The sequence below is a fragment of the Lepidothrix coronata genome, unplaced genomic scaffold, assembly GCF_001604755.1.
Source record: "Lepidothrix coronata isolate B3197 unplaced genomic scaffold, Lepidothrix_coronata-1.0 Scaffold69, whole genome shotgun sequence".
NCBI lineage: Eukaryota > Metazoa > Chordata > Aves > Passeriformes > Pipridae > Lepidothrix > Lepidothrix coronata.
The window spans coordinates 825,841-846,215 of NW_016690249.1; the positions used below are offsets into that span (position 1 = coordinate 825,841).

Genomic DNA, 20,375 nt, shown 5'->3' on the forward strand with positions numbered 1-20,375 from the left:
GCACCCTAACCACTAGACCACCAGGGGCCCCAAAGAACTAGGAAAGGCTGAGCAAAGGGACTGAAGCAGGGGGGAGGCATTGGTGGGACACTTTCAGGATGGGGACTGGAATTGTACAAGTGAAATACACAGAAATTGAACAAGGAAAAGTTGTTATAATGCAAAGGTGGGTCAAAGTAGGGTGGAGAGAACAAATCCATGTGCCTATTTCTCTCCAGGTCCTTGAATCAAACTAAAGATACTGAAAATTTAGTGTTCTGCCATCAATGAAACATCAGACATCTTCTGTAAAATATCTCATTAATTCTCAGTTTTGCTTTTGCAGATGGAAGCATCAGTTCCATGTGAGTTACCTTGTTATCTCTGGTGGCTCTGTGTAGTTCACAAATAGATGCTTCGGTGATGCAATAGGAGGCAACTTTCTCAGCTTGCTTTTTAAAATTGGGAAATTGCACTAACGTGAATAAACACATTGATAGAAAAACACTAGTAAGATGCAGTTAGATGTTAAGAAATGGTAAGTTTAGGTTGCCAGTGCAGCCTTGAGGTTATATATCGAGATATATTTCTCGTAATGTTGTATGATTTTTTGAGTGGGAATATTATTAGTGGAATTTGTTCAGTACTGAAGATGTGTGATGCATCTGTGTGTAATGAGTATGCATTTGATATTCGATTTAAGTGTTCATCTTACAGTTCTGTGCCTCATACCTGCATGGTGTTCACATACTTCTTGTGATGACTGTTAGTTGGCAGTGCACTTTCCTGTGCAGGTTACAATTATTCCATTAAATTTTGTGGGACACTTTCCATATCAAAGAATAAAATAGTTTGCATTTTATAGATGCATGGGAAGAAAAAGGATAGCAGTTGAACAAGCAATGCCCCAACAGTGCTGGCAAGCTAGAGACTCCAGAGTTTTTGAAACTAATCTTTACAGCTGGAAGGTGGGGAATGGAATTAATGACCACCAGTAGAAGCTTGGTTCAAGTTGCTTAACTGGCCTCAGTCTAGCAAAGATAGTAATAAAGTCAGTCTCTTCTGGGTAATGCTCGTTTCCTATTACCAGGAGATAATTTTTCTGCACTCCTTGTTTTATTCACCTTTCAACATAATCATCAGGGATTCAAATGATGAGTTGTCTTGACTATTCCTATTTAATCTCCTGAATGTAATTGTCATGTGCAGCACATAAAATAAAGGTTTGTTGAGTGTGTGATTGTATATATTGGAGTTGTCATAATGCGTAGGTAATGGAGTCAAACTGCATCAAGCAAAGCTATATCTAAATTTTGCAGTTATCACATTTTTGTATGCGGTACCTAATCTCTAAAACTGATAGTGTTAAATAAGCACAAAAAGGAAGAAAAGTAAAAGTGGATTGTATCATGATGAATTGGGAGTGAATGAGCTGCTTTGATCATGAATAACATAGATGAATAGTGGTCAACATTTCTGTAGAATGGATATTTGAGACTGCATTCATATTTGTTGAAGAATTCTTTATGAGATCTAGGACATACCATGGGGCTTAAATTAGTGGTGAAAATGCAATTAATGGCAATGATTGCTTTGCAGTGGGGAAAATAGAGCAAAAATCTGTGGTACAATTAGGAAGAGGCAGAATTTTTTGAAGTGGCCGTGGTCTAATTCTTCCTTTCTGAAAAATATCTCTTGGCCCCATCCTTCTACTTCTCCTACTACGGCCTTTGCTGTTACCCAGCCTTTCATTGCCCCCCATTGTCTTCTTCTGTTGTTACTTAGTTTCCTATTGATTAATAGTCTTCTGTCCTCACTGGTTTGTGGTTTTCCATGATAGTGTTGTTTCACATATCTTTTCTTCCCTGTATCTGCATATGCTTTCATATATTGTATTAACAGTATTGCCTTCCAGCTTATCAAAGCACATATTTTCTGTTTTCCCCTTCTCTAATGACAGAGCAGGCCTGCACAACACATGGCCCATAGCTGTATGCTGTCCTTGAAGCTGTTCTCTTTTTTTGGCATAGCAGCAGCTGCCAAGAGACAGTCAGAGGTGTGGTTCAAGAAGCAGCTCATTGCTTTTGGCATTCCCAGCAGTGAAGAGACAAGAGCTGGCTGGCTGGGATGCTTCTAATGCTTGGCTGTTTGCTCAGTCGCTCTGCTTGTGCTACTTGGCTGGGTGGTGCCTGTGTTCCTCTGGCATTAGTGCTGCCTTTGACTAACTTGTGGCTTGATCAGAGATGCAGGTGGTGCAGAAAGGAGCTTTTAGTAGTGTTATGTTGGGCTGTTAAAAGGGTATTGTAGCAGGATGAGGCAGAGAAGTATTTTGATGTCAGAATTTTTAATGTATTAGAATTGAGCAATTTGGTTGTAAGAGCATAAAACAGTAGAAGGTGCCTTCCTGTGTTGCTTCACAGAAGTCTGGTTTTCTTTATTTTAATGGGATGTGATTTATAACTACATGGCTTCCAGTGGGCTGCAGGTTATGCAGAAAAGAAAAATCACAAGTTTTCAATTAATCACCTTAATCAAAATAAAAAAGGGGGTAACAGACTTCAGTATTGAAGTTGGCAAGGCCAAACAATGGAGAAGAATTGGTCTTGCTTGCTTTTACCATGCTAATGTTGGTGTACTAAGCATTCTCGAATAGCCTGAGAAGCAGAGACCATGCTCACTTCAAAGCCTTGCAGCTGAATAAACACAAAGACCTTTGTTGCCATTGCTGCATCTGCCAAGAGTCAAGTAATAAAACTCTCCTTATAGCACAGAAGCTTGTAAATGTCTTCAATTTTTTCTGTTGAGGACTGAGTGGAACTACAGGCATTTTATTTTAAATATGAAATTATGCAGTTGTTTTCATAATGCCTTCTGAAGAAATCCAGTTGCTTTGGTTCAAACAGTTGAGTGGGACATGCTGTGTAGATGGTGCCAAATATGCTAACTGTTGAAGACAAGTTATGGATTGTTTAGAAAAGAAAGCAACAGGTTATCATCCTTTGTAGGTCACAGAATCTGACAACTAAACGATTGGTTTGGTTATGACAATCTCATTCTTTCATAGGATAACTTCTTTTATAGTCTAATTAACATTATTTTAAAAATTATAAAAAAATATTCTGAAATAAAGTTCTAGTAAAACAGTATTAAGATGAAGAGAATAGATTGTGACATGCAACAAAAGATTTTGAGATGGCAGGCTTAGCACAGGAATGACCATGAGGAAAATGTTTATTTTCTCAGAGTTAGGACAGGGAATATGGAGAAAAAAGAAACAAATATTATCTCTTACATATTTTTGGGAAAAGAAATGGTGGAGAAAAAAGCAAAAGCATTCACTTAAGTCTTCTAAGCTATGTAAAATTAAATTTGTCTGCATCAAAGTTTTATTCATTCTCTATCTTGATGAGAATTTTGTAATATATACTGTAGTGGAGGGAAATAAAAGTAAAGCAAACTTGTCTTAAATGCAACTATAATTTTGGGTTTTGCTACTGAATACTGAAAGGTGGAGGCAAGGTGGTGTATACCTTTAGAAGGTGGGAATGTTTCTCGTAACACTTCTTTCTCGTATACTGCACCAAGGAAGTATTAAGAAGAAGGTGAGTGGTGTTCTGGAGTCCATGAGGTAAAACACTGCTAATGGTTTGAGAGGTGATCCTTCCCTTCTGTTCATCAGTGATGAAGTCACACCTGGAGTGCTGGGCCTCTCAATATATGAGAGACCTGGATATACTGAAAAGAGTCCAGTGAAAGGCCACAAAGATGATGCAGGTACCAGAACATCTCTTGTGAAGAAAGGCTGAAATAGAAAAAACTTTCCAATTTCTTTTAAGGGAGAGGGGCAGGATGTATTCTAGCCAGCCTAGTTGAATTTTGACTAGTGTTTAAAGAACCTCAATAAATCATAGCAATAGGCAGCCAAAGGAAAGGAGCTTATTGGAACTGAGCGACATTGGTGTGGTAGTTGGTTATGACAAAGTTGTCTTTCTGTGTTAACTTCCAAATGATTAAAGTCTTGATATCTTGATATCTTAAAGTCTGAAGCTCTCATATGGGTGCACTTGCCTTCCCTGGCAGGTGTAATATTTAATTTTCTTCCACTGTTAATGGTTGCTCTTACCTTTGTGGAGCTTTCATCCTTTGGACCTGAGGTGCTTGTGATTGTATTCTTCTTGAGATTGAGTTTCTATGAAAAATAGTTCAATGCTATTTGAGGAGATTGAGAAGTGTTATTTAAAATCAAAGCTGCATTCCAGAAAACAAAAATAACCAATAGTACTTGTGTGTTTTTTTAATTTTTATTTTTCTTTCAAGACCTTTTCAGCCTCACTTGTTAGGAAATCAGACACATTATGGCTAAATGCTTTTGGGTGCAGTGAAAATATTAAAACAGTTTAAAAATCCCTTACTGATTACTTGCAGGTCTTCTGTGAATAACGTTAAGGTAAGAAGCTTGTGCATGTGTAATAAAAGTGAGCAAAACAAAAAACTCATGAGTATGGTGGAGGTCTTTAACCTCATTCCAGGTACAAGCAGTTGTTAAGGCAAGAGCTGCCCAAGATTGGCGAGACATGCTTTGGTTTTTCGGAATCCTGATTCGCATAGAAAACATTCGCACCTTGAACAAGACTTCACTTTGTAAGAGCACTGTTGATGTTCCTAAACTTTGTTTGCACTGTGCTTTCACAATCCAGAACAACGTGCTCTTGCAGTCTCTTGCGCACACTGTGTGTTTTCAGCGATCATCATGTCAATGCTGGTTTTTGTCATCGCAGTCACATCACTATTCACATTAGAAGTCTGTTGGTTGAATGTTTAACTCCTGTACTCAAGGATGTAGTATATTGATGGCAAAGAAGTGCTTGGTTCCAACTTTAAGCCATGTCATTGACCACCTTTCGATATGAGTTCTCAATATCGTATTTATTCCTGTTTTGACAGACCATTACTTTTTGCATTAAAATTATTAATAAATCTGGTATTATAAATAGACATTAATACTCTTTATCTGAATGTGGACAAATTTTGTGCAAATCTGAAAGGTTCCCTTTAGGAAATTTTTTCCTAAACCCCTTTGTTCTATGAGGATCAGTGTGGATGTATCAAATGACAAAAAGAAGATGCATAATAGATATGCTTTTCAAGTATTTGTGAAAAACTATTTAACTTCTTTCCATTGCTTAGGAAGGGAATATGGAATATGATTAACTGAGCTACTGTAATCCAGAAATGATTTTGATGTATTTTTGTTTTGATGATGGTGAACAGTAGGTTGAGCTTCCCTGAATTTGGACTTTTGTCCAAATTGTTAATTTAGTGTGAGTCTCTCAAATTGTTACCATCTTTTGTAAAAATAAGTAAACTTTGTTTCACTAGAGGCATGCTTTTTGTTTAAAGTATGTGTTTATCACTTAAGCTTTTAGTGAGATTTACATTGTGTAAGAAAGAAGTTCAGTATATTTAGGAGCATGAGACAGGTGATATCAAAATAAGGAAAGAGCACATAACAGACACCTTCCTTCAAGTCTTGAAGAAGCTGAAGGGTTACATAGTATTTACATGTGTAAACATTCCATGTAAAAGCTACTCTGCACAATCTATTTGGGTTTTTTAGATATGAGTGTTAAAAGTTGCAGCTTCTGATGAAGTTAGTGGTGCTATGAAAACTGCAAATGTTGAGACACTTGAATTGCCATAGGTTTACAGTCCTGCCATATTGAATAGCACTCCAGCTTCTGTTTGTTCTCTTGCCAAAATTACTCCAGAATATTGATCTTTCTGGTCAACAGTTAGATGAAATGGCATTGAAGTAATGCAGTTCTTGCCCTTTGCCACCAACGTTGAGACTGATCATGGAAAGAAGTAAGCATAGAGAACAACTCTGGTGACCAGTTTTGAGTCAGTCTGTGTCTAGACTACTAAATTGAACTTGCCTGGAAACTTTCCTTGATGCTTAGGGCCAGCTGGCACAAAATGGCCTGTTTGTGCTGGTGTATGCTCACCCACGAAAGCGGAGTCTGAGTGCAGACTGTCTATTTGTGAAGGGTTCTCAAACCTTTTCACTGCTGAATAGTGCCTGGAAATTGGCTGGGAGATTCTGCGTTGATGTGGGCCAAAAGCTTGCCAGGGAGTATTTTAACAAATTACTTGTTGTCTCTCTTAGTGATGAAGAACACTTCCTGACCTTGCCTCCCTTTCCTTCTCATGTTTGTGCTTCCTGTTGGAAAACTGGTCAAAGACAATAATAAGCAGGAGTAAGAAGATACTTTTAAACTTCACTGTCAAAGCAGCAGTAGCTCTTAGAGCAGCACTGCTTCACTTCGTCTAGTTTATTGCTAGGTCATATCTCTAGAGGAATGTAGGAGAAGCAGGTGGAGCCTAGGAGGAATGTTGAGAGGGTTTCAGATGTCCTGCTGACTTGAAAGAATTGCATGATTTTGCTGAAAGGTTTCAGCATTCATTTTTATTTTTAAAAAGAATCTATCAAATACTTAATTAATTTGAATATTTTTTGTTGGGGAAGTTTCATGTTGTGATGATACTGTATCTTAAAGGGAGGAGTTATTTCAGAAGTGCAGTGTGAAAGAATGTTTAAAGGAGATAAGTAATTGGCTTACCTAATGTTCTGACAACATGCAGGAAGAGAACCATAGGTTTGGTAGACCCTCCCAATTTAGAAGAAATTAAAGAAGACAGTGTTTTGTTTTAATATACTTAGAGTATTTACTAAATGGTGAATAATGCACAGGTTTCATAGTCTGTTCTTAAAACTTTCTAAATGTCATACCCAATGCCCTCGCTTGATCTTTTTATAGTTTTATTTTACATGTACACTTTTGTCTTTTATTTTTGCAGAGGATGACAAATAGCAGCAGCTCCCCTAGCCTTCTCAATGACAGTGCCAAGCAGTATGCAGGCCATGGTAAGTACTTCAAAAGTAATACATGTAGAAGTACGTTTGGAAATTTAAGAGATTCACTTTTGCAAAATTGACACTTGAGGAAATTTTATTTGTCCTCTGTTTTGATTTGAGATGCAGTAGATCTTTTTTTTTTTAACAAAAGTATAATGTATGATTACTCTTAATACAAAATCAAAGTGGTACTGAACTCATAAATTTTCATCCTTCTCTTTGCTTGAGGGGGGGAGTACTAAAAAAAATCATTATCAGTCCTGTCACTTGAAGTGAAATGCTAGTTTGGATATCCATTGTAAAGCACTGATAGCTTAAGCATTTATGTTGCTTCACCATAGTATCCCTTTCATTGTGCTTCTTGAGTAAATTATTGTGTAGAATTAATGTATGGGTGTTTTCCCTTAAATTTAGGGTGTATGGATTTTGTGAAATGTGTCACACAATAGCTGGTAAAAATCAACTTCTGCAAGCAGTACTTTACATCTTATATTTTTTTCCCTGCTATGGGGAACATGGTTTTCAACTGAACAAAATGTCTCAATAGTCCAAGCCTACATACTCACTAAGTTATTGTGTAGGGTATATTGAGCTTTATAATGTCCTCTTCAGAATCACTGCAGATTATTTCATCTGTAGCTGTCAAATTAAGTTCCAAAGAAGAGGGTACTGCTCCCTTATGGCAAGGGCATACATTTAAAATAAATTTCTTCTTTGAAAATTGCTGTGTAAATTATGTTCTAGAACTCCATTTGCATGTCCGACCCTGCAGCTAGTCTACTTACTAGATTTATAATTTTTTAAGCATGCTAGTAACTACTGTAAAATGAACTTGCTTGAAAGTCAAAATTTGTGGGAGTTTTCTTTTTATTCTTCCTAGTTTCTTTCCAGGAGCCTTTGAGATTAACTCTGCTTCTTTTGTCCCACTGGCCAATTAGCTATTCAAGGCATTGGAGGTTTCCAGTTTTAAATGCAGTTAGTTTAATTGTGACAGGCCAAGTAGTGATGGTGATGCACGTGAAGGAGAGAAACCAGACTGACTTTTGGAAAGCATTTTAAATTCTGATGTCTGTCTCTCAGATCCTTTCCCCACCTCCTCCCTGGCCCTGCCAAGCAGTGCTTCACTTGTAGAATTACCCTTTTATGGAGTATTTATTATGGGTGAAGTGTTTCATGAAAACACCAATGTTTACAACTGGCAGTCATCTGCTAATTTGGCAGCTCTGTCCATGCAGTTTGGAGTTTTAAGTTGCATGTATTATTGTTACACAGTTTTTGGTACTTCAGCTCTGGAGAGGATGCACAGGGACAAAGAAAAGCAATAAAAAGTTACTAATAGAATGTAGACTTTTGCTACCTTTGGTTCTGATTTAAATTTGTGCAGAATAATGATAAGACAAGCAAAATCCACATCACTATTTTTAGGACTATTAAACAGAAGGTTGCAAATTTCAGGTAACTGAAGATCATAGGATCCTTTAGGTTGGAAAAGACCTAAGATAGATCCAGCTGTTATCTCAGCACCGCCAAATCCACCACTTAACCATGTCCCTCAGTGCTACATCTACACTATACCTCTGGGGATGGTGACCCCTGTACTTCCCTGGGAAGCCTGTTCCAGTGCTTGTTAACGCTATTTGGAGGAGCTTCTGCTGAATTAGAAACACTCTGTTATATTATCTACAGGATTAAAAATGACATGCACATGTAAGTAGCACTTACAGCAGGTTTTCTGATCAGATGAAGGCTTTGAAATGTTAGGTGGACTTTAAATAGTGTCAACAGCAATTTAACTTACTGAATTCTGCTAAGGAGCAACATTTCAATTAACTTTGTCACAACTATTTTTATCTATACAGAAATAAGTTAAAAAGTATAAAATTTCTTTAAATAATAGCTATATGTGTGTGTGTGTGTGTGTACATATATATATATATATATATAACATGCTGGTTTTACATTCTTTTTATAGATCCACTGACTTCACCAAATTCATCCTTGTTTAATGACTTTGCTGCCCTCAGCGTGTCTCAAAGGAGGAAGGTAGGCAACAACTAAATCTTAAGTAGCATATTTGTCTGTCAGTTGACAGGGAAGAAGATCTGGAATAACTTGAAATGCTACCTGAAAGAAGGATGATTCTTCTAATGTTCTTAGATTTATTTTAATATGTCACTGCTGATATAAATAAGATCTTACCTACTTCATTTTTTGCTACATCAGATCAGACTACTGCTGCTATTAAGAAATATTCCAGGCGTTTGTAAACTGAGGTTTATAGGAATTCTTTGAATATGAAAATTAGTACATAGCCCATTGAATTTGAAAACAAATAACTTTTATTCTACTAAAGGACAATGACCTCAAGCCTTCGTGGCAGCAAGTTCAAAATATGTTAAGAATCATTCTCCCATTTATTTGTACACGATGTGATAATAATTATAGCAGTTTGAAATGCATTTAGTTTAAAAGACATCCTGATATCATTGGAAAGCTAGAGTTTGGGGGTTTTCTCCTCCCACCTCTAATCTGTATTGAGAAATCTTTCCTTTGCTGAGGGCTAGACATCATCTTCAAACACCTTTGGCCTGCAGCAGTGCGGTGCTTTCCAGTTATACACTTAGAAATGCAGTGGCTGGAATAAAAGACAAAAGTTTGATTACACCAGAGTCCCTTCTCATTTTTGTGAACTGTTGCTTATCAAAAAGAGACATTATCTTGTCCCAACCAGTTACTAAGTTTTGCTTTCACTGATGACCCTCATATTTTACTACTTATTAGCCATATTATCTTGAACTTCCCTGTAGTAAATGAAAGCAAGCTACATCAGCATGCTCTGTATCATTCCTGCAGGCAAAGATTGAGCTTAAAGATAATTACTGTGGTTGGCCCATCACACTGTTTTGTATCATTTTAATGCTGTTGTAGAACATTAATTTTCTAATACTATGATGTATCCAAACTACATGGAATATCTGCATTGCTCTTTTCCTTAATGCCAGTATAGTGCACTGGAAGTTGGATGTAAACAACTGTAAATGTGTTGCTTATCCACTTACTGAGGCTGGTAAGAACAAAACTAATCATATATTCCTTTTCAACACAATCTGCAATAACTGATATATATACACACATATGTATGTACTTGTGTGTAAATTTGTGTTTGTGTATAAACCACCTGCACCAAAGAAAATGAACTATTATACAGAAGTACTGCAAGAGTGACCACTACCTCTAAAAATCGCTTCAAAGCTAATTAAACAGTACAAAATTAAAACAAACCAATTCATGTTTGAGTGTGAATAACTCAAAGCTCAGATACTAATTTAGAGTGTTTTCTGACTTGGTCCATTTTTTTCCCCCAAGAAAAAGGAGCAAATTAATTCACTTGCTGCTAAAATACTATCAAGAGTAAGATTCATCTGTGAAACTGATTACTAGTTAATATTTCAGACATAACTGGCATTAATTGAAAGAGGTTTGTGTTTTGCTTTGCATGTTAATTTTTTGCTTATTATGACTGGTATTTTGTAATGTATGTTTGTATTAAAGGTTGTTAAATACTAGCAAAGGGGAGGTTTTCATATGCTACTACTTGAGCTATTTAAATCTAGGCATCCAGGCTCCCTCTATAGTCAGCAGAGAGAGATGAGCAGCTTAAAGAAACATTCAGCTCACACTGAGGAAAATATTTTGGAAAAGACCAGATATCTGTGACTGCTTTAAGTGGGTAAAAATTGATGGCTAAAGTTATGAGAAATTAATTACAGTTTTGTGACTGACTGACTTTTGCTGCCAAAAATATGATGCAAATAGTCACAGATGTAAGTTCTTCATATTTTTAGTATTTTTTTTTAGTACAGTGTTCAAATTGTATTAAGTGATTTCCATAAAAGCACTAAATGATGGAGTGCCAGGTATTAAAAAAATTGTATGATTCCCTCCACCTCATTAGAGCTTGAACAATGTGATTTATCAGGCAGTGCTTGATGCCTGTTGTATAAAGGGAGCCTTGCTGACTAGTTCAAATGTAGGTGTTTACAACATCTACTATTTGAAAAAAACTTTCATTTTCTTGCTAAGAGCCCAAATCTAAGGTTTTGTTTGTTCTGAACTAGCTGGCAAAACCAGCATTTCCTTCGTTTATCACTGACTTGGAGGACAGATATAATACAGTCTTGGTAAGTGAATAAAGAGCAATTGCTTTCCTTTACAAATTAGAATTGTGATATTTTAAATATTTTGAAGTATTAAGTTATTTTCAACTATGTAAAAATTGCATGCTTGTGTTGTGTAGAACTGTGAATAGTTTCTGTAAAAGCATATAATACATAGCTGTGTTAAGCAAATTTGATTGTCTCTGGATATTGCTGATCATGTTATACTGGCAGCCCTTTAACAATGGGCAAGCCATGTGGACAAATATTTGATATCAATAAAATATTAAAGATAAGACTTGATGATTGTAGTTCATCATAGAATATCCTTGCTTTTTAATTAGACAGCTTTTTTGAAATTGGTTACTATGTCTGGGCTGTTTCATATGCTTTTGACTGTTGTGATGTTTAAAGACATTCTACTTTCTGTTTAAAAAGTAAACATAGTCCTTGAATTTTTATGAATGTTTTTGAGGTAATTATCTCTGTTTAGAAATTATTAAACTGCATTTCAATTTTAGATTTCAGGAAAGCTAAGATTACTATTTAAAGACATTTTTATAGGATACTTAAAATGAAATCAAAGGAGCTAAGTATTTCTGTAGATGGAGCCTTGGTGGAGGTTCTGTCAACTGTAAAACCTTCTGGATTTACTGTCCGGTTGTTGTAACTCCTCATGCAGTAAGACAAGCAACCTTAAAGTGAATTTCCTATAAGAGATTTCCGGGTAAGTATTAATCTACAGTGCACAAATAGGATTTGTGAAGCATGGAACAAAAGCTAGACTTAGTAATAGACTAACACACTTTCCTAAGAGTAACGATATCATGCTTACTTCATTTTTCTTCAAACACATGTTATGCTTGTTAAAAATAGGGTGATATTCTGAACTTGAACTTCTTGGGTGTTTTTCCTAAATTGACTTTAGCCATTATGTAGAAAAGTGTGCTCTGCTAAATCCAAAATGATCTGGCTGGAAAAATCTTTGCATTCGCTTTGGTGGTTCTGGTAAACAGTTCTTAAAAACATATGTGACATAATTGATCAGAATCTGCTGCCAAGGATGTGACAGCTTAATACACTAAAAAGAAAATATTTTATGAAACTTTTGTTTACATTTGTTCTGAGACTGTTGCCACCAATCCAGGCTAAAGGGTTCCCCTACTTATCACTGGTCAGCCTTACAGGATAGTGAAAAGCATTGCTTTTGCATTTTACTTTGTTTTTTCATACCTTCAATCCTCATGAAAACTGAACTCTTATGAAAAGTTTCTAACACTGACTTATTTCCATTTCATTTTTTAATTGTTCAGTCACATCTAGAGGAGGTCCATTAAGGTGAGAATGACTTCAGTTCACAGGCTGCGAGGGGTAAACCAAGTGCTGTAGTGAACAACTTTAAATACAATTTTAATGCTGCTTTTTTTGTATTTTGAAGAAATTTTCTAGAACACCTTCCATTGGTTTTAGGTGAGTAGAAGCCAGGACAGAGTCTAAACTAGATCAGAATGGAAAGTATAGGAGAGATTAATTGAAGTTCACCCGGAACAGGGTGCTGCTGTTTAGTGCTGTGGAGATCTACAGCAAGTGAGACTGGACAGCAGACTTATTTCTGCTGATCAAAGTGAATTAATTAAATGTATACAGAAAATTATTTGAAACAAAAGACTGCCTGTAAGCCTAGGCTCCATAAATGTAAGCTTCTTAATGAGTACAAAGAGAGTTTGCCCTCTCAAGTTAAAAGAAAACAATAATGCTGACTTCAGGTCCTGTGGAAACCAAATTCTTAGAACCTTAATGGTTGCTATTTTATTTTTGAGTGTCCTGCCTTCCATCTAGTTTTGTTACCTGTTAGGAAGCTGTATTTCTCTCCAGCTTCCTGTTTCCAGCTTTATTTCGACACCTCTGGTACCTGATCATTATATGGTTCAGTGGTGTTCATTGAAAAGCTGTATGTGCCATGTTTTGTCTTGCTGTACTTACCTTTAATGAAAGTGTGCCAAGACAGTTGTTTCATCTTTAATAACGTCCTGCATACCATCTCAGGAGCATGAATCCTGTTCTGATAAATTGAGGGGTCATTACCAACCATCACATCACTGTGTTGTAAATGACAGAATTATGGCTGCACGGATTTTATTGTACCTGGGCTAAATTTATATTTCAAATCCTAAATTTTCCTTCTGGGATTATCCACCCCTACTGCAATAATAAAACATTACAAATTATAAAGCATGCAAAAAAAGGTTGTTGCAGGAATGTAGAAAGACAGACTATATTTTTCTAGAAAAACTAATAAATGTTTGTAGGTAGTACCATGATGTAAAATATGTTTTAAGGATATGATATAATCTAATCTGGTTTACATTTTTCCTTGGAATAGTTAGTTGTTGGAATTGTTCCCTAGTTATGTGTTCTTGCTCTCTTTGTTATTACTATGTAGTTAAGTACATATTTTTCATTTTCAAGTGTGACATGAGAGAATATATTATTCAGATTTATTTATTTATGATTTAGTGATCATTGTAATGAATAAGAAATCAAATTATTAAAGGATTTCCTTTTAGAAATATGTAACATTTTTACAATGTTTGCTACCTCGTACTGCTGTGTATTTGAAGGCAGTTAACTACAGATGTAACTAATATGCAAGGTACTTTTGTTTATATTTACAAACTTTATTTGATTCTCTCTAGGCCAAGGTGTATGTAGTCTTTTAAATGAGTGATTTGCAGAAAAATAATTAAAATATTTTAAACTTGTGCACATATTTGTTGAAGTCACTATACAAATATTAAAGCAGCTAGAGAATATACCATTTTTGAGAAATCATATGGTGAGTAAAGAGTAAAAGTTGCACCAGTCTTTAGCCTGCTTACCTGTATTTTTGGTTCTTAACCATGCATAATTTTTCCACTTTTTTTTTAAGTAATGTAAAAATTTCTGGCCTATTAACAAAGAGACCTTTAAACATGGAAAAAAAAAAAAAAAGCTGTCGTTTTCTTGTGGAATGCTCCTTTAGCAATGGAGTTTTTGAAAGTGCATCTTGAGGTGGTGTACTATGATGTCTTCACTACAGTTAGAACTATCTACTCTAATGGTGGTGGAAATCACCTGGTTTTTCCACCTGTTTATTTCAGTTCAACAGGTGGTATTAATTTATTAGTAAAGAACTTTGTCAGCATTACTACATCTGTGCCAGGCTTTAGCTCTTGTGATAGTTTGTACTTCATCCAACCTAGCTAGGCTGCAAAATTGGTGAGAAAAGATTTGACTTAGATATGTTAGTTTTCCTCCTTCTGAATTTAAGATTTGCATGCCTTCAACATGTGAAATATACCTTTTTAGTATGTATTCCTGAAGAGTTTTCCTTAGCTATAGTTTAAAATGCGTGATGCAATACCTGATGTGTTGCATCTTTGACTCTAAAATTTGTTTAAACCAAGAGTGGTTTTTTTGCTGTGATCAGATATGTTACTCTGGAATAAAATCTATTTCCATTTTAAATGACAAATGTTAGGGCTTTTATGGATAGAAGGTGGCACATTTTAGTTTTCTTTGGGCAGAAGAATAATTTTTGTTTGTTTCTGTATGATACTTTTCAACTAGTGAAAGCTTTACCCCCAGCCAAACCCAGGTTTTCGTGAACAATTTCAAAAAAGGGTTCCAGATGGAAGGATGGCTAGTCTGTTAAATGCATGTAATCTCAATGTATAGTATTAGAAACTTCAAAATTATAAACATATAAGCATTGTAAGTGTTAGCATACTATTCTTTTCTTTATAAGGAAAAAAAACTTTTTTGCCCAACAGCAAACACCAGCCTACTACACAATTGTTTTTAATGTGCTGACCAGGCTCCTATTCCCTTTTTTTGTGGATCAAATGTAAAAAAATTGGTTCCAACCTTCAGAAGTTGAGATAGAGAAAACACAGATATTGTTTGCCTCTCTACCAGTGGATGGTGTAATAAAAGAGAAGGAGGAGAGGGTGTTTTGCTTAGGAACAAACCCAATCCATGTGAAGGGGTTTTGTAACTCTGTTGTGCACAAAACTTAAAAAGTACCAAGTCGACTTCTCTCGTATTTCCAGCTTGCAAATCTGTTAGTATATTCCTGGTGACTATACCTAATCTTTAGGTGTAACATATTACTAAATGCAGTTACGGAGCTGTATTAATGAGTAAGGTGCTTCTTAGCTGATTTGTGCCTGTGTAGGGATTCTGCCTGGACTGTTGTGCTTTTCCTCAATAACATATTGAAGTTCACATCTGTGGCTGGGTGTTTCAAGTACTTGTCTTACTCCAGCTAATAGGTTATGGCTGTTGGGTGAAAATACCAATAATGATACCAATGAATTTTATTTAGTTAGTTTTTAGTTTTCAAGGCATAGTAAAACAGAAATTTGTTCTCTTTCAATGGATTAGAAGCCTAGCTTTTAAATTTTAACCTCTTTTTCTAATGGTCTCTTTGCCATTAATTTTTCAAAAAATGAAGTCTTACAGAAGTCAGCATTGAAACTTAAGATTGTACATATTGTTAAATTTTGTTCTAAGTAGTACAAGGAAATTGAGTTTGTATAGCTGATCTTTTCTGTCTGACAATATAATATTTTTTGTTAATTTATTTTTTTCTGTTTGTATGTGCAGATACAATCAACTCATTGTACAACAGATGAGCCTTAGCTAAATGCTACTGTGATGCCTTTTAACTATGGTAGTTTAACATAAAGCTGCTTTATTTAGCCTGTGATGGAGAAGGTTTAAGATAATTTCTATTTGCTTTGGTAGTAGATGCACACAGACAGCATTACCATAGCTCAGATTCTTGACAATACTTTAAAACTTAATAGCCTGCCTCCTCATCTATTTATATGCCAGACTTAATTGTGTATGTTTTGGTGTAGAATATGTCTTATAAATCAAAATTCAAAGCCTGCTAGAGGTAAGTGCATTTTAAGGAACAGAAATGTAATTTGGGACCAAAGTGATCCTGAAAAAATTCCAGTTGGAGATCTTCAGGGGAAGAAAACTTTGCAATTGCGTAGTTTGATTTATCAGCTTATCCAGACTTAAATACTACATGAAAATTATTAAACAGGAGGAGTCTTTACAGTTTGAATGTTTGTAAATATTTCCTTTTAAAATTTACTCCTCTAGGACAGCCTTATAATATCATACACCACCAGCAGGCAGTTTAATCTTGAATTAGAAAAAGGAAGTGTGATGTTGCCAACGTCCATGAAACAGGAAGAGGAGAGGACAAAGACACTGTTAAACTTGCTAAACATGTTCCCAAAGTTCTTGTTGAATGAATGAAAAAAAAGTAATTAAGCTGACTTCATGAAGACTTTCTAACGTGGGATACTTAAGTTACTCATCAGTAGTAGTGTTCTCATGTGACAATACTACTTAGGAAAGGCCTTTTTGTTTTTGGAGTGGATTTCTCTTGTTTCAAGTTTAATGTTTTTCAGACTTTAGGGGTTTATCCTTTCTATTAAGTGTACCAAGCAATAGTTTCCTATCATGAATTGCTGGCAGCAGCTTGGTTCTGCAGGGCAAGGGTTATAATTACTAGCTATGGTTGAACTATTGCTAGCAATTAAAGGTAGTTAGCTGCTCCCTGCCTCATGTAAATATTGTCAGCCAGTATTTACTGCTGCTTCAGGCTTTTTTCCCTGGAGGATTTGAACTCTTCCAGTAACGCTTTGTAATAACTTGGATTTTGTCGTTTCTCTGAGATTTTACTGGTTGTAGTTCAACCTTTTCCATTTAAAAGAATTGTGATGATTTTGATCTTTTACAATTCAGTTCGGAACTTGTAACCATATTTGGAGTTACAGCCTAGTTTGAGAAATACTTGATGAAGGATTATGAAGTATGTAATTCTTCAGCTTCTCTGCTTCAGAAAAAGTTCATTATGTTGAACTATGCCTTCATCTGAACAGGTTTTTTACCTCATAGAAAGACTTCAGGGAAGGCAAAAAGGCAGGTTTTTTTGTAAGCATCTAAGAGAAATTGCCCCCGTGCATAAAGTTGGGTTTCTTAGTCCAGATTGTCATGCCTCTGTGTTTTAGGTAGATATATTTATGAGTTTAGATATATAAGTTCTCAAGCACTGCTGTGTGTTGCTTTATTTGCTGCTCTGTGCAGAGATCAGGGATGTAGCAGAGTTGATGCACTTATTCAAGCTGCTCAGTCTATTTGCTTTCTGTTCTGTTGAATCTTTCCTCTTGGTAGATACTGTGTTTTCTGATATCTTTTAAACTCAGATTGCTTTTCTAAGTCATGCCATTTTGCTCATTGAATGCTCAAAGAATAACTTTGGTCCAAATAGACTAAAATTTATTTCCAAATGTTAATATTGTTTATTCCACTTTCTAATGTCTGTCTAAACAATGAAATACTGACCTGGTAATCCCCTAGTGAAGTTTTACAGTAGATAATGAAAGTAAAATTTTACTTTAGTCCCACCCACTTTTTGGTTTCATTTTTTTATACCAGTAGACCAAGAACTACTGGTGTATGAGCTCATATTGTCTCTGTGTGGCTTTAAGGTTTAGAACTCATAATTGTTTGCCCCCCACCCTCAGTATAGTCCTTCATAAAGCCTAAGATACAGTTTCATCCTGTTGCCTGGAATCTGAATATCATTGGAACCAAAATAGCTGCCTTCCACCTTGGCTCAGTTCCTCTTTTGTTTTGGTTTTCCCTTTCAAAATATTTATAGACAAACTGTTATTATGGAGGATTAAAAGAACTCTTTATGAATGGAAATGTGTTTGGACACTGGGTTCCAATCTGGTAGTCTGAGGCTGACTGTACCACTGCTCTTGGTAGAACATGGAGAGAGATGGGAAAGCTTCCAGGAAAACTGTTACTCTTCATTATGTTATTTCCAATAGTCAGCCTAAGAGAAATACATGCTGCGTTAAAATCCTACCCTAAAGTCCAACCTGACTTGTATATGTAGCTTCTCAGACCTTACAGCTTTGCAGTTTAGGATATTAGTAGTCTTTCTGATTTACTGAGATAAATTGCCCAATAGTTTAGAGTTTCTCCAGATAAACAACCAATATTTAGATTTACTGTGATCAGGTTTGCATTCGAACTACAGGAGGACTTCGTGCTACTCATCACACACTTTACCAGATTTCTAAATGGTATGGCAAAATTTAGTCTTATTTATTGTTATTAAGATTGGTTAAGTCCTCCATGGAATTTATTGCCTCTAGTAGTTCATAATAGTTGATGGTATCCTTGGGGGTTTTTTTGTTGTTTTGTTTGTGGAGGTTATTTTTGGGGGGAGGGAGGGTTTGTTTGTTTGCCTGAGTTTTTTTAGGCAAATGAGCTACTATTGACAATACTCAGTTTTAATTCTTTCCAAAGCTTTCAGCCTAAAAGGCTTCAGGAAAGCAGAGGAGGAAATCTGTTTAGGTTTTGGGTTTTCAGCCATTTTATGGCCATTTTGTCCTGTGTTTTACAAATAGTTTGTGTGTGAGTGGGGAATCTTCTGCAGTTCTTTCCTTGTTTCTTGAGGAATAAATTTTAAAATGTGTATGAAGGTATACATTGCTAAGATTTCTAAGGTGCCAGGTGAAGTAGATATCTGACTAAAGGTAAGTTAAGCTTTGATTGCTTAGAGTGGTCTATATCCAGATGATGATAGTTGCACTTTGACATAAAAAATGCCTGAGTAAAACCCACAGCAGAAGAAAACCAGACCAACCCCTGAAATTTGGTCCAGTTGTTGATATAGTTGATACAAAAGGTCCTGGTGTAAATATGCATAGATGCTAAAATATTTCTTTTGGTGCTATTTACTGTCTAGGTAGCTACACATAGGTTTGAAAGCATAGAGAAATCTGGAAAACTTCTTTTGAAAATTTTACCTGTTTGAAAGTATTTAACGTATTTTTTTTACGGTGTGCCTTTTAAATTTAATGTTCATATAAATAATTTTATTTGTAGAGATCATTGCCAGTGTAATAAAATGTCACTGTTATTGAGGTGCAAATAACTTCTGCATGTTCACTTCCTCAAATGTTTTACTCTCTCAATTTTAAGACTGCATTTATCATGGTAATTCTTGTCTGTTTTCACTTAAGACAGTAAGTGAAATTATTATTTCAAATATTAAGCTGAGCAGAAATGTTTTTCTCAGAGTTCTGTTGCAATTGACTACTCAGTTCTATCTGATTTTTTTAAAACCAATCTTCAGGAGTCATGGCAAATTTGAACTTAAAGTTTGTTTGATAGGAATTTCAAGGGAAGTGTTCATTATTATGATGTGATTGAAGGTATCTCTTTCAAAAATACAGATTTTTTCCTTTTTTTAAACAATTCCTCATTTATGCAGAATTCCCCAATTTGTATGCATATTTCAATGGCTGACTTGTGATGGATGGTTTTGCTTACAAATAATTAGTAGTCCCTGAAGTTTATTTTCATATTGTTTTGGGGTTTTTTGTTTTTTTGGGTGTTTTTAAGTATTGTGTATTATATTCAAATAGTCAGGATTGAAAGGAAACAGTCTCAGATAAATTTTACTTGCAAATTGTTTCCTATTCCACCAATCCAAAAATCATATCACAATGTAATACCTATTTTAGTGTAGCTTTAGATGAGGGTTGTTAGGAGTGGCCTGGTTTCTCTCCTTCTTTTTCATAGCCCAGGAAGTATCGACTGGGAATGCTGGATGAGAGGATAGTTCCGGTGGGATCAAAAGCAAGAAAATCAAAGAACCCTATTGGCTGTCTGGCTGACAGGTGTAAAACAGGAGTACCCATCAATATGGTTTGGTGGAACAGAGTCACAGAAAACAATTTACAGGTAAAATTATTTTTTACTAGTCACTTTTTCAGTATTTTGGATGCTTTATTTTAAATTTTGGAAAATGTTAGAAGCAGTTACTCCACGTTTGAGTAGAGTTCAAATCAAATATTTCTTTCACAAAGTAGGCATAGTAGCCCTCCAGGAGAGTGACTTGGAGATGTTTTATTATCTTCACCCATTGCTGAGCTATTTACTTTATTTGATTTTGCAATGATCTGAGGAAAAGGAGCAACAGTAATCATGAAATGTATTCTAAAGGCAAACAAACACAACCTTTTATTTTAATGCTCATGTGAGGAAGGTTTCTACTAGTAAAATTAGTGATCTTTGTTAAAATGATTGACACTTAATGAAAATAGATGCCCTCAGTACAGAATTTGAAGATGTAATCACCATGATCAGGAAGTGTAAATTTTTAATTTTTATGTTGGGATAGTTTATACTTCCCAACTTGTTTGAGAAATATATTAAACTTCATTTAAATTTATTCC

At 35.4% G+C, this 20,375-nt stretch overlaps 1 protein-coding gene across 4 annotated transcripts in view; it reads left to right on the plus strand.

Annotated features, from left to right (window-relative positions):
* PAN3 (PAN3 poly(A) specific ribonuclease subunit) overlaps positions 1-20,375 on the plus strand; it is a 79,910-nt gene that overhangs the window by 15,701 nt on the left and 43,834 nt on the right. For 3 of the 4 annotated variants that reach the window (XR_001875414.1, XM_017818556.1, XM_017818557.1), the window contains exons 3-6: positions 6,838-6,904; positions 8,868-8,938; positions 11,014-11,076; positions 19,720-19,881. Coding sequence is in view for 3 of the 4 variants with exons in the window: in XM_017818556.1 (XP_017674045.1) it covers positions 6,838-6,904; positions 8,868-8,938; positions 11,014-11,076; positions 19,720-19,881 (363 nt within the window). In the remaining variant the exon portion in view is untranslated. The remainder of the gene's footprint in view (positions 1-6,837; positions 6,905-8,867; positions 8,939-11,013; positions 11,077-19,719; positions 19,882-20,375) is intronic. The other variant, XM_017818558.1, reaches the window with a different exon arrangement.